Source organism: Osmerus eperlanus, chromosome 18, assembly GCF_963692335.1.
Source record: "Osmerus eperlanus chromosome 18, fOsmEpe2.1, whole genome shotgun sequence".
Classification (NCBI taxonomy): domain Eukaryota; kingdom Metazoa; phylum Chordata; class Actinopteri; order Osmeriformes; family Osmeridae; genus Osmerus; species Osmerus eperlanus.
In genome coordinates, this window is record NC_085035.1 from 4,897,557 (window position 1) to 4,911,141 (window position 13,585).

General features: G+C 49.0%; 1 protein-coding gene across 1 annotated transcript in view; it reads left to right on the plus strand.

Moving 5' to 3' along the window:
* The first annotated feature begins 110 nt into the window (after positions 1–110).
* The window catches only part of mctp1b (multiple C2 domains, transmembrane 1b), a 13,995-nt gene continuing 520 nt past the window's right edge, over positions 111–13,585 (plus strand). Inside the window, 8 exon segments of the mRNA XM_062484827.1 lie at positions 111–882; positions 8,186–8,306; positions 8,937–9,079; positions 11,049–11,128; positions 11,243–11,366; positions 13,230–13,268; positions 13,270–13,398; positions 13,565–13,583. Of these exon segments, the coding sequence (XP_062340811.1) occupies positions 385–882; positions 8,186–8,306; positions 8,937–9,079; positions 11,049–11,128; positions 11,243–11,366; positions 13,230–13,268; positions 13,270–13,398; positions 13,565–13,583 (1,153 nt within the window). The 5' untranslated portion in view covers positions 111–384.

The following is a 13,585-nucleotide window of genomic DNA, read 5'->3' on the forward strand; positions in this document are numbered from 1 at the left end:
CGTGTGCATTTTTAAAGCTTGTAAAAGTTTTACGGTCCTGAGGCTGGTGGAGGCGGGTATTGGAAATCCGCGCATGCCCAAAGTCTGGCATTTAATAGGAGCCTTTGGTGTTTTAGAGTAAACTCATGGATCTCATGATTTCGAATAGGACTAAGCTGAATGGGCTTGTTATGGAACATCTGTCTTTGTATAGCACGTCATCCACTATGCTTACGCGTAACAAAACCTTGCTGACTAAACAGTAGTGGGGTAGCTACAGAAGATCAATTGCAGAACTACTCTCAAGTGCCGTTTGACAGGATACTTCAGTGTAATAGGTTTTACTCTTCACTCGATAGCATCAGCGCACCGTGTTTTATCTTCTTTATTGAGGCAAATCGGACAATGGAGAGAGGTGAATGGAACGAGGATGAAGGCTCGTCCGACCAAAACAAATTGTTTAAACAATTTCAAGCTAAAACCAAGCTTAATCTCAGCCTTAATCTTGGCTCAAGAGAGACAGCAGAGAAAAAGGAGAGGGGGATGTGGATGTTCAAGAGAAAGAAAAAGAGACATGTTTTGGACGGAGTGATCTCCTTGTCTCAACCCGACCTGCTCTGCTCCGCTCCTGTGGGTCTTGACGGAGAGGAGTCGCCCCTCTGCGGCAAAGTGAACCCCAGCTCCGGCTACAGCCGCAACATTAGTCAAGCAGGCGCCAAAAGAATGCAGTCCGACGCACAGACACCCATCAGCAGCATGGAGAGTAAGACGCCCGCGGTGGCTTATCTGGTACAGTCCCACCACAAGAGCTCCTCTCTTGGTTCGGCGTGTTTGGAGCGGCTGAGTGATGAACCGGCCGCCAGGAACCAGGCTGTAGCACTGGAAGAAGATGATCAGCTGCAGGTAAGGATCTTAAAATATTGCACTCATCGGCTGCATTTCATGAAACATGTCGATGTAATAAGTCGCGAAAATGGACTGAAACGAGGGAGGCATTTCAGAACAACAGATGCAGTTTTTTAAATCAGAATACTCTTTTCCTACTGTTGCCGATAAATCAGTCATTTACGACCAGGTGCACCAGGTGCTTTGATCTAGGTGCGTCGAGGTACATCTTTTATAGCATAGATGATACAATTTGTTTTAGATATGTCAACATGAAACAGGATATTAAATCTTGGTCACATTGTCCGAAGAGCACTGAAATGGACCCTGGTCTAGAGGTAAGAATCCTGATGTAATAGCGTACCCGAGGACGTTACTCAACCTGTTGAGGTCAGGTTGAAAGTTCACTCTAACCCTAACTCGATGCACGGAGAATCCCTGTGGTCGGTAGGGACACTCAACTACTCCTTTCCTGTAACGAATGAGGCATTTTGTCTCCATTTTTTGGGAAAATCTTTGTGAGAACAGCCACACAGTTAGGTCTTTAGGAGTTTTCCGCAAAAGTAAAAAAAAAAAAAAAAAAGCTTGTGCCTACACTGATTTTGTAAATGTATTATGTAGGCCTATAAATGCACAGACGTGGAGCATGTGGATTTGATATGGCAACGATTGGCAACCGATGACAACGGTACTGTGCGATGTCAATCTAAGAGAGATCGGAGAGAGCGATGCTCGTTTTACTGCAAAACTGGGCAAACTGAAAGTCTGGCATTCCAGTCTGGTATGAGAACACCAAGGGGCCCACCTGCCTGCTCCAACCTGCACAGTTCAATTACACCACTGTTTGGAACAAGGGACGCTTCTCCGGTGTCACGCTTGGGCTGTCTGCAAACCCAGCTTCCGTAGGGAGGGTCGTGTTGTGTTTACGAGTCTTTCCCCCTTATTCCCTAGCCAACATGTTTGTGTGTGCCAGTTAGACTCTCATGTGTCTTGTGTGTGGTTGGGATCCTCTTTAAAGGGCACAATTTATATGGTTTTGAAACCCCTTCTGACTAACTAGAACGGAGTCAAATCGAATCGGAGTCAAATCTTCATGACGTTTGTGGTGTCTATGGATGTATGTGCTTGTACATTTAGTCATTTAGCAGACGCTCTTATCCAGAGCGACTTACAGTAAGTACAGGGACATATTGGTTGTTATTCCAGTCTGTTGTTTTTTACAGTCTTTCTCGTTCCATCCACTTGCATTGCTTATAAAACCAACAAATATCCCATAAATCTCTTGAATGTCCCATATTTGAAGGTGGGTTACATACTCAGAAGAATCAGCATGTCTAGGGCATACCAAAAGTGTCTAGGTCAAAGTCTAGCCAAAGGTCTAGGGCAAGCCTCGCCCCGTGGCTCACCGGACTAATGTCTGGACCAGGCTGAGACCTCACTGCGGCAGACTGGGTTCGAATCTGGCCCAGGTCCTTTACCGCATGTCATCCCCTCTCTTTCTCCCTACATTTCCTGTCTCCCCCAAAAAACTGAAATGCCACCAAAAATATTGTCTGGGGCAAGCCAACTGTTACAGTATGAGGCTCACACAGTTAACTTCAGTCAATTTGCTCCAGCTGCAATATGGGAAGGTTTCTAACTTTTAAGCTGCGTATCACTGTGAGGAGTTAGTCATATATAACTCCCCAGCTTTCAGGAGACACCTTTTACTACTATTGATCTTTTGGTGGCAGGTTTAATTATTGTTCAAGCACTCTGGTTCAGGAAGGTGATGGGTTATTGGAAATATGACAGTATCACAAACTCATAAAAAGTGATGTGTGGAAGTAAGGTCCATCCATCCATCATCTTCCGCTTGTCCGGGGGTCGGGTCGCGGGGGCAGCAACCTAAGCAGGGAGGCCCAGACTTTCCTCTCCCCGGCCACTTCCACCAGCTCTTCCTGGGGGACCCCGAGGCGTTCCCAGGCCAGCCGAGAAACATAGTCCCTCCAGCGTGTCCTGGGTCTTCCCCGGGGCCTCTTCCCAGTGGGACGTGCCCAGAACACCTCACCAGGGAGGCGTCCAGGAGGCATCCTTATCAGATGCCCGAGCCACCTCAACTGGCCCCTCTCGACGCGGAGGAGCAGCGGTTCTACTCTGAGCCCCTCCCGGATGACCGAGCTTCTCACCCTATCTCTAAGGGAGAGCCCGGACACCCTGCGGAGAAAACTCATTTCGGCCGCTTGTATTCGCGATCTCGTTCTTTCGGTCACTACCCACAGTTCGTGACCATAGGTGAGGGTAGGAACGTAGATCGACTGGTAAATAGAGAGCTTCGCCTTTCAACTCAGCTCCTTCTTCACCACAATGGACCGATGCAGAGCCTGCATCACTGCGGACGCCGCACCGATCCGCCTGTCGATCTCGCGCTCCATCCTTCCCTCACTCGTGAACAAGACCCCGAGATACTTGAACTCCTCCGCTTGGGACAAGATCTCCTCCCCGACCCGGAGATTGCACTCCACCTTTTTCCGGTCGATAACCATGGCCTCAGATTTGGAGGTGCTGATTCCCATCCCAGCCGCTTCGCATTCGGTTGCGAACCGCTCCATTGAGAGCTGGAGGTCACGGCCCGATGAAGCCAACCACATCATCCGCAAAAAGCAGCGACCCGATCCTGAGGTCCCCCCAAACCTGAGACCTCGGGTGTCCTGGTGCCAAGTGCACATATGAACACCCTTATGCTTGAACATGGTGTTCGTTATGGACAAGCCGTGTCTAGCACAGAAGTCCAACAACAAAACACTGCTCGGGTTCAGATTGGGGGGGCCGTTCCTCCCAATCACGCCCCTCCAGGTCTCACTGTCAATGCCCACATGAGCATTGAAGTCCCCCAGGAGGACGAGGGAATCTCCGGGAGGAGCGCTTTCCAGCACCCCTCCCAGAGACTCCAAAAAGAGTGGGTACTCTGCACTGCCATTTGGTGCATAAGCACAAACAACAATGAGGACCCGTCCCCCCCACCCGAAGGCGGAGGGAGGCTACCCTCTCGTCCACCGGGGTGAACCCCAACGTACAGGCGCCGAACCGAGGGGAAACAAGTATTCCCACCCCAGCTCGACGTCTCTCACCGAGGGCAACTCCAGAGTGGAAGAGAGTCCAGCCCCTCTCAAGGAGACTTGTTCCGGAGCCGATGCTGTGCGTCGAGGCGAGGCCGACTATCTAGCCGGAACTTCTCTACCTCGCGCACCAGCTCCGGCTCGCTGGCGGAAGTAAGGTCCATTGGGACTAATGTACAATCATGCTCAATCCTCAGTTCCCTGATGCTAAAGATGTAACAGGACTGTTTTTATGAAAGTCTGTACTGTGAAGTATTCAAGTTACGGTGGCCGACATGTGCAAACGCTGCAAATTAAGAAAACACATGCAAATAGACAACACAAGCAAATTAAGAAAACATCTTCATGAATTTGACAACACATGCGCAGCATTCAACAAACGCGCTGCAAATACACACAACACAACCAAATACTACATAAAGGCGCTGCAAATACATAAACGCGTTGCAAAAAAGAAAGCACGCAAACCAAAAACGCTGCAAATACAGTTTTCTCAACGGAAGTTGACCAGGCCTCTAGGGAGAGCGCTAAGTGTATGGGCTCAAAACGGGGCCAAAAGTATTGCAAATGCGTATAGGACAATCCACAAATGTAAAACGTGATCCACAAATGTAAAACTCGGATCACGTTTTACATTTGTGGATTGTCATACGCATTTGCAATACTTTTGGCCCCGTTTTGACTCTAGCGTCAAATCGGGGCCAAAAGTCACGTGCGTCAAATCGGTGACAAAGTCACATGATCTAAGTTCATCTTTTTAATGCCCTATTTGCGAAGCTTTATACATTTAGTCATTTAGCAACTGGATGCAGTGTTTTTGGTTTGCGTGCTTTCGTTTTTGCAACGCGTTTATGTATTTGCAGCGCGTTTATGTATTTGGTTGTGTTGTGTGTATTTGCAGCTCGTTTGCTGAATGCTGCTTATGTGTTGTCAAATTCATGAACATGTTTTCTTAATTTGCTTGTGTTTTGTCTATTTGCATGTGTTTTCTTAATTTGCAGCGCGTTTGCACATGTCGGCCACCGTATCAAGTCTACCAATGAGAATAATATTCTAGTGAAGTGGATGAGGAGGAAGATTGCACAGATCGGACATGAGTGTGTGTGTGTGTAAGCATACTTGGTACATGCTTAGGCAGCACATAAACAGTCACTGTTATAACCAGCACTTCCTGTGATAATAATGACTATCTCTGTTGTGCGTGTGTGTGTGTGTGCATATGTGTCAGTGTGGGTGGTTGTGGTGCTCACCATATCCACAGGCCAAGTTTACAAAGTTCCAAGAAGCAGGACCTAGGTTTCACATCATTTTACTGAACTCGCAACTTTTCACACAACATGCCGATGTATTTTGACCCGGGAAGTAGGCAAAAGCAAAGGCTCGAGTCGTCTGAACAATTTTCCCATTCAGGGGGTACATTTGCATAGACTCTGCAAACGTTGTCACAACATGGGCGACGGAGTTAGTGTGAAAGCCGAGAGTCTGTAATAGGAGAAGAACTGATCGCACGTGTCATTTCCACAACACAGTGGAAATTCCAAACACAGAAACATTAACTTATTGTGTTCATGGTTGTTTAGGCCTTTGCAACCGTCAATAAAGAGGTGTCCACTGGAGAGATTACAGCGGCGACCAATCGCGTCCCTCCTTCACCTGTTCGGCTCCTCCCCCCTCGGTTTAGCCACTCCACACTCCTCTAAGCTCCTCAGGCTGTTTACCTGGCCTTCTATCCCCCCTCCCGCTCGTTCTGACTGCCTCTCCCTATGTCTCGGTCTCCTGGTGCCTTCAGACTGCCGCTCTGCCTCTCTCTGCTTCGTCCGTTCTCTCTCTCTCCCGCCGCCTCCCCCTCGCTCTCTCTTGATGACGGAGGGGTTGGCCGCGGAGACCCGGCTGGCGTTTCGAGTGTTACTCAGCTCCGCGGCTCAGAATGAGTCGTCTCCCCTGGCGTCGACGTGCGGACGGCTGCTATCGGTGAGCCCTGACCCCCCTGACCCCCCCCCCAGGCCTCTTGGGCTCCCCCACATCCCTCTACCTGTTTTCAGAGTCGAGATGTTGACGTCATGTGGAGATTGCGAGGACTGCTCGTCCTTCGCTTGTCCTGGATATTTATATAATCTATGAGGTTCAGATTGTCCTAGATGACCAGTGGTTCTCACCATTTAGAATCTAGATCGAGTTTGCGGTGTTGTGGTATAACTCCGAACAAAATAAACTTTTCGCTAGCCTCCGATACTAAAACTGAGTCTGAGATCTTGGTTAGGGAAAGTGTTGTTCCTGATCCCCGCACCAGTGTTTGTTTTGTGTCGGAATTGATTATCTCCATCGAACAAGCCTCTGGTGCTGGTTCTCACACTCATTATTCCTGACAGGGTGTGTGTGTGGGGGGGCTGTTGAGAGGGAGGGCGGCGAGGGGGGTGGGGGTGTAGGCGTGCAGCATCACCCTCTTACTAATATATGTGCATGCAGTCACACGCTGGTCCAACCCTTCACTCTCTAATGATTATGGTGTTCTGGTGTATGAGCGGGATGGGATGACTGATGCTCGGTACACATGTAGGAGTAATGGGTTTAATATGATGCTGCAGAATGGAGATGTAAGATGAGTTGTCTGTGTGTGAGGAAGAGAGAGTGACAGAGAGAGACAGAGAGAGAGAGAAAGAGAGGGAGGGAGGGAGAGAGAGAGAGGGGGGGGGTGAGGGGGCGAGAGAGAGAGAGAGAGATGCAGAGGATGAGTCATTCTGTCAGGACATACCTCTACAGGGTGACAGTAGAAGGGCCTTGGTGGCAGGGATATCAAAGTGACATCCACGTCTCTGGATCACCAGGGTCTCCCACACAGGAATACGCATCATGCATGTTAGAACAAAGCGCAACCTTTACCCAGACTTCCATGTCACCAGCATGACCTGGTTCCAAATGAGAAGGAGGCAGATCAGTGCATATAACTCGTCTTGACACATACACACACACACACATACACAAACATAAAAATAGCCCTATCTCTGTGTGTAACGGCCTCACTGATAGGATTGCTCCTGATCTGAGGTTCTGCATGCTGTGCTGCTTTATTTAGCCCTCCCCCAGGACAGTAAGTCCGCTAAGCAGTGTTATCTAAACACCGGTAGCCTGGTTCCACGCACAGCCAGCCCTGTGACTCAGCCTCTGGTTGTAGGATGACACCTGTCAATCATCTTTACCTCACCTGCTCAGGCCAATCAGAAACCACATGCCCGGGACCATGGGAAAGACCGATTCGATAAACAGCACAGTATCGACACAGCTTTTGATCCCGATCCTAGCCGTGGTTTCTGACAGCGTCTAGCAAGTCTTGGCAAACTTGGCAGCCAGTAGAAACCCTAGTTGACCCCTCCCCAGTTCAGTTTCACCTCAGCCTCCGTAACAAGAGTGATTACACATGAGAGGGGATGGATTGTTGGCAGGGGCCAGTTTTATTGACTGGGCCAGTTGGCAAGCTACTATTGGAGATCCGCACACCAGGGGATGGATGCCAGACACTGGTCCTGATGAATTCTCCCTTGACTGCTGACGTGTGCAGTGTGTAACTCCTTAGAATGTGTGCGTGCAACTCCTTAGAATGTGCTTGTGTTTGTTGAGAGAGAGAGAGAGACGGAGGAGAAGGCGATTGCTTTATAGTCATTGAAATGTGGAGCGTGTTAGCCTGACGTGGACTGCGCTGTAGTGTGGTAGAGACAGGTCGTGAATAAAGATGGCGGGTAAGAGCTTCCGTATGCCAAGGTAACGCAACGCCCCGTTACATCAAATGTTGTGATAGCGTAGAGACTCTGCCAGGAAGGAGATCACTCTGGTTCGCTCTCACTTACTGGAAGAGCAAATTATGCACAGGGAGTTGATGCAAGAATTTCGGCTGTCGGTTGCTCAAACGTCACAATCTGAGGAAACTGCAGGGTCGAATATCCTGTCAGTGCACAGCTCAGCCACAACAGAAAGGAGCTTGGAGGTTTATCAGTGCTTATGGACATTAAAACATGTTAGAACACGAGTGTGTTTGGATTGTGAAGCGAGGAGTGCTATGTTATGTTCATGTGAGTATTCACGTCTGGTGGTTTTGTCAGTGCGGTGGTTTTGCTTCCTCGACTGTGGAGCTGCAAGAAGGGGCCAGTGTGGGCAGGACAGAGGTGCTGCGTGTGTGTGTGTGTGTGTGTGTGTGTGTGGGTAGGTAACGTTCTGTCCTGTCCCTCCAGGGCATGGGTGCCCATGGCGCCTCGGGGGTTAACTCCCAGCGAGCCCTCCCCACCTCTACCATGTACAAGCTGGACATCGACCTGAAGAGGGGGAACAACCTGGCCATCAGAGACAGAGGAGGTGTGGGCGTCTCTCTCCCTCTCTGCCGCTCTCTCTCTGCCTGTCTGTCTCTCAGCTCTGTCTGTCTCTCAGCTCTGTCTGTCTCTCGGCCTGTCTGTCTGTCTCGCTTTCTATTTTCTCTCTCTCTCTCTCTCTCTCTCTCTCTCTCTCTCTCTCTCTCTCTCTCTCTGTCTCTCTCTGTCTCTCTCTGTCTCTCTCTCTCTCTCTCTCTCTCTCTCTCTCTCTCTCTCTCTCTCTCTGTCTCAGCTCTGTCTGTCTCTCCGCCTGTCTGTCTGTCTCGCTCTCTCTTTTCTCCATCTCTCTCTCTCTCTCTCTCTCTCTCTCTCTCTCTCTCTCTCTCTCTCTCTCAGCTCTGTCTCAGCTTTGTCTCAGCTCTGTCTGTCTCTCCGCCTGTCTGTCTCTCGCTTTGTCTCTATTTGTTTGTCGTTCTCTTTCCTTTTCTGTCTGCCTCGCGCTCCGACTCTCTCTGTCTCTGTCGGTCTGTCTCTCTGTCTGTCTCTCTGTCTGTCTCTCTCTCTGTCCATCTCTGTCCTTCCCCTCTCCTGCAACACACAGGGTAATCCAACTCAACTTTACTGAGAATAGCAACATTAAAAACAACATTTTCTGTTAACTCTTTATTTCTTCCAGGGACCAGTGATCCGTATGTGAAGTTTAAGTTGTGTGGTAAAGAGGTGTTCCGCAGCAGAATCATCCACAAGAACCTCAACCCGGTGTGGGATGAAAGTACCACTCTGTTTGTGGAGAACCTGCACGAGTCTCTATACGTTAAGGTAGCAGACACACGCGCCGCATACATTCGCTTGCATGCGTGCTCTTACGCATAGACACACAGACATAGTGTACACACGCTTGCATGCATGCTCACACACACGATTCAATTCAAGTTTATTGTCATGTGTACAGGATACACGAGTATACAATGTACAATGAAAAGCTTTGTGCCGCAGAGCTACCTACAACAGTGCAGTTTTGAATAATCAAATAGATGGTAGCGGACAATAATAACAACTAGAGAGGGTACAATTTCTGGGGAAATTGTAGGGTGTGCTTGCTTGCGTCGGTTGGACAGGGGTCCGTTTTTTAATGACATTTTTACAACTGATATTTCTGTATTTTATATAAAAATGCATACTTATTATTTATAGGCAGGCTCATTGTTGAATGAAAACGAATAAATTTGGCAGACCGGTGTACAAATTGACCTAATCTCTATGACTTAAACGTCCTTTTAAGTTTTTCCCTTCTCGTGATATTTTCATGCATTTAGCCTACTCATTGCATTCATTCATTAATAAAGAACCCCCTTTGAAGATTATTCTACGACGTTACCCGGCAGTAGAAGATGGAATCGCGATTCAAACAGTACCATCTGCTAACTGAAAATATGCCCCCCAAAACGTAAATAAGCTTGACATTTATTTAGTGGAAAATCGCTCATTCATAAAAAGCTCACTGGTAGCGATCATTGTAAGGTAACAACGCAAAATGCGATATAGCCCTGTGTGGAGAAGCTGCCCCGGTAAATTCTACTACTACGGTACAGTACTAGACTACTGCTGTGTTCGTCTCGGTAGCGATTGCATTGGTTGAATTTGATTAAACGTTCCGTTGTAAGGTTTAGGCTGAAATTAATTATTTTCATGAACAGATTGACAAAGTTTAGGCTGTGGCAATGAAGTTCAGGTTAGTAGTTAGATAGACTTTTGATTTAAGTAAGGGGAGTGCCGAACATTTTCTGTCGACTTCCTAAACAGCTGTGTACTGGTACTGTATGTTAGATGTTTTTGTCGTGTGTCTCGCGTAGGCTACAGCGTTGCAGTGATACACTGGATTGAAACCACAGGTAATGATAATTTCACCCACAAATCGTTTAATTGTAATCTAATGTCATAATAAATCCTACAACGAAAATGTATATGTGAGGAATGTTTATTTTAACGATTGAAAACAGATACATCATAGACCACTGTAGTATGTGTTGCCCGGGCAACAGAGGCTAATGTCATGATGCTAATATTTCAGTGAAATAGTAGACTACCGTTTCCGAAAGTAGATGTGGGCTTACTTCCTTAATAATATCAGCTAATATTGTACATTACACATCACAATTGTGTGTCATATCACAAAGTAAAATGAGTAAATAGTTATCACCCTGGCCTCTTTGCTTGTGGCGTTCCTGCAGCTGCCTTGCAGTAAAGCTATAGTTAGCCTAGCTATCCCCCAAGTTAACAGATGCGAAACGAATGTTCTGCTACAGGTAGTCACGCGTGTTTTCGTGACGTTAGTGACGTAATGACGTTAGTAACGTCAGTGACTGTGGCTAGCAAATTAGCCACCGTTAGCTTCACTTTTCGCCACAAAAACTTAACTTAATCCCAAACCATGCAACGGAACGTAAATTCCAATAGAAGCAACGCAATCGCTACCAAGACGAACCTTTTGACACCGCCGTTGTGTATGTAGGCCAAATATTGACTGAGTTTTAAGGGGGCGAAAATAAACAATAATAAATAATATATATGTGAGAGAACAAAGGTTGTGCTCTCGCCGAAGGCTTGAGCACACCCAATAAAAGATCAAATATAAGATAAGAAGGTTTCAGAAGGGAGGTGGGTCGGGGGGGTAGTTATCTGTTCAGGAGCCTGATGGCTTGGAGATAGAAGCACACACTCACATATAGACACACACTGTATGCACACACGCACTAATACGGGTTGTGTACCTCTCAACCTGCTGCAGGTGTTTGACTACGACTTTGGCCTCCAAGATGACTTCATCGGCTCAGCGTACCTCTACATGGAGTCACTGGAACACCACAGGTAGGCTAGCGAACATCGGCCCCCTCGATGACTCGGGAGTCCTGTGCTGATTGGACCACACAAGCTTCCTGTCTTCTTTGGACCCTGAGAGGATTCTGTCTCGCTGTTGTTCAGGACGCAGCCAGTGATCCTGAATCTGACGGATCCTCATCACCCTGACCAGGACCTGGGCACTCTGGAGCTGGACGTCACCCTCACCCCTAAAGACGGCCCCCTAGAGGAGCAGAAAGATGCCACGGTAGGCGTACACACACACACACACACACGTACACACACACACACCACACCACAAATACACATGCGCTGGCACACATACATACATTTGCACATCTTTCGAACACACAGACGCACACATCACGAATGTATTGCGAGTGCAGTTCCGTAAACGTGTGTTGCTACTTGCGCAACGACCTCGCAGCAGTGTGTTTGAGCTGAGTCCCTCTGCTGCGAATGTCCTACAGAAAAAAGACAGTAAGACCCATCGCTGGAAGCCTTATGTGAACAAAGTGAGTCTGGTTGTGGTGGTAGCGTTGTGGTGCAGTAGCTAGCCATAGATGCCTATTCCTTCTGTGGCCCTGCAAATCCAGTGTTCTTCACACCGGTCCTGCCGTGGTAGATTGCCCCCCCCACCCCCAACCCCCCCCCCCCCCACCTCCCCTCCCCCCGCAGCTTTCGAAATGCTTCACCCATCCCATCTCTCTCACCCACTCCACCTCCATCACACACCCCCACAGTGATTGTGACAAGAATGTCCCTCTAAGGAAGGCGTATCCTTGCTCTATGTACAATCTCTCAACATACTGGGTACAAAAAAATTAATAAATAACTTGATAAGAAACTACATTTAATTCCCTCCCTGCCTCCCGGGCCCTGTGAAGTACAGTTATGTCTCTCTGCAAACCTGCCCATGCAGCGGTTTTCGTCTTTCGACCTTTCAAGGTTTCATCCGTCATTCTCTGGAGATTGAGCATAGCTACCCAGTTAGCTGTATGCTGCTACTTTATGTACGTGGGCTGGGGCTGTGGAGAGCTGGACAAGGGGGAACAGTCTGTGCTGCTCTGGCCTGTACTGAGAGGTGGAGAAATGCAGAATGTAAAATTCACCCAGGTTCTATAATGCATGACCTCATGAACATCCACTCAGACGTGGCTGAATGAATATTTAAACAGCGTTGGACAGCGGCGTTTAATTTACCGACTCTTATTACAGACCCATCATTCATTTAATTATCCTTCCATTTTTGGCCTCCCATTATGCCTAGCCCTCAGGCGGTGATTTAAGGGTCTATGCTCGCAGTAAGAGCAGGAACCTGTAGCCCCCCTCCAGTAGACAAACAGAGAGGTCCGGGGGACAGGTGACGGGCAGGGGTAGACATCAGTGAACACAGAGGTGACAAGGCCCAAGGCTGCCTGCTTAACCCCCCACCCCCCTCCCCCTTCCCAAATGTAAACATCCCACACAGCGCTCCCGTACTGAGGGCAGTCATCCGCCAGGTGAAATAACGTGTACCGTCATTTCTTTTAGACCATGCTGCTCAGGAGATCCTGGAAACGCTCGAACAAGGTAAAGAACTGACGGCGTCTCCATCAGCCTTTCCGCACACACTCGCCAAGCCCCGCCCCCCAAAGTGTGCTACTGTTTGTGCATGGGTCTGCGCCCTTCCGTGCATCCTGTGTCCCCAATGCGCAACGCCACGGCGTTTCGTACCTCAGCCTGGCCTTGTACGCCTGTGACGTGCTCGTTTGTGTCGCTCGACTGCTTGTCGTCTGTTTGTCGTAGGGCTCGATGTCACCCCCCATCCCCTCCTCCCCCCTCCCCCGTGACCTAGTCAGCTCGACCAGCAGCCGTAATCTACAGCGAACGCCTCTGCCTGCCACGAGTTCATGTCACAGGCCCCCAGCAGGTCAGTGGAGATGAAACGTGTTTGCGGCAGCTATCGCCGGCTGATCTGGATCGTTATCTGGGACTGTTGCTGCTCTCTCTACTGCTCCCTGCTGGCTGCGTTCCGGCACGACGCTCTCCCGCTTGGCTCGTTCCTTGGCCCCCTGGAGAGCGTGCGCCCATGTAAGTGTTCCTCCACCCCCGCCCCCCCCCCCGACAGCGTCAGGACACCCAGCGGCTGTCGGAGGTCCATCGGAAGGGCCCAGCTGTGGCGAGGCATCGTCAGCATCTCGCTCATCGAGGGTCGCGACCTAGTCCCCATGGACCCTAACGGCCTCAGCGACCCCTATGCCAAGTTTCGCCTGGGGCCCCAGAAGTACAAGAGCAAGGTACCGACAGACACACTCGACTAATAATAGACAGAGCAAGCCACAATTAGATGTCCCGGCATATTTTGATTTTATAATGTATGTTAGTCGTGTTATCAAGGATTTGAAAGATAGTTCACATCATTTGTGTGTGTGTCACTGTGTGTGTGTGTGTGTGTGTGTGCAGACCATGCCGAAGACCCTGAGC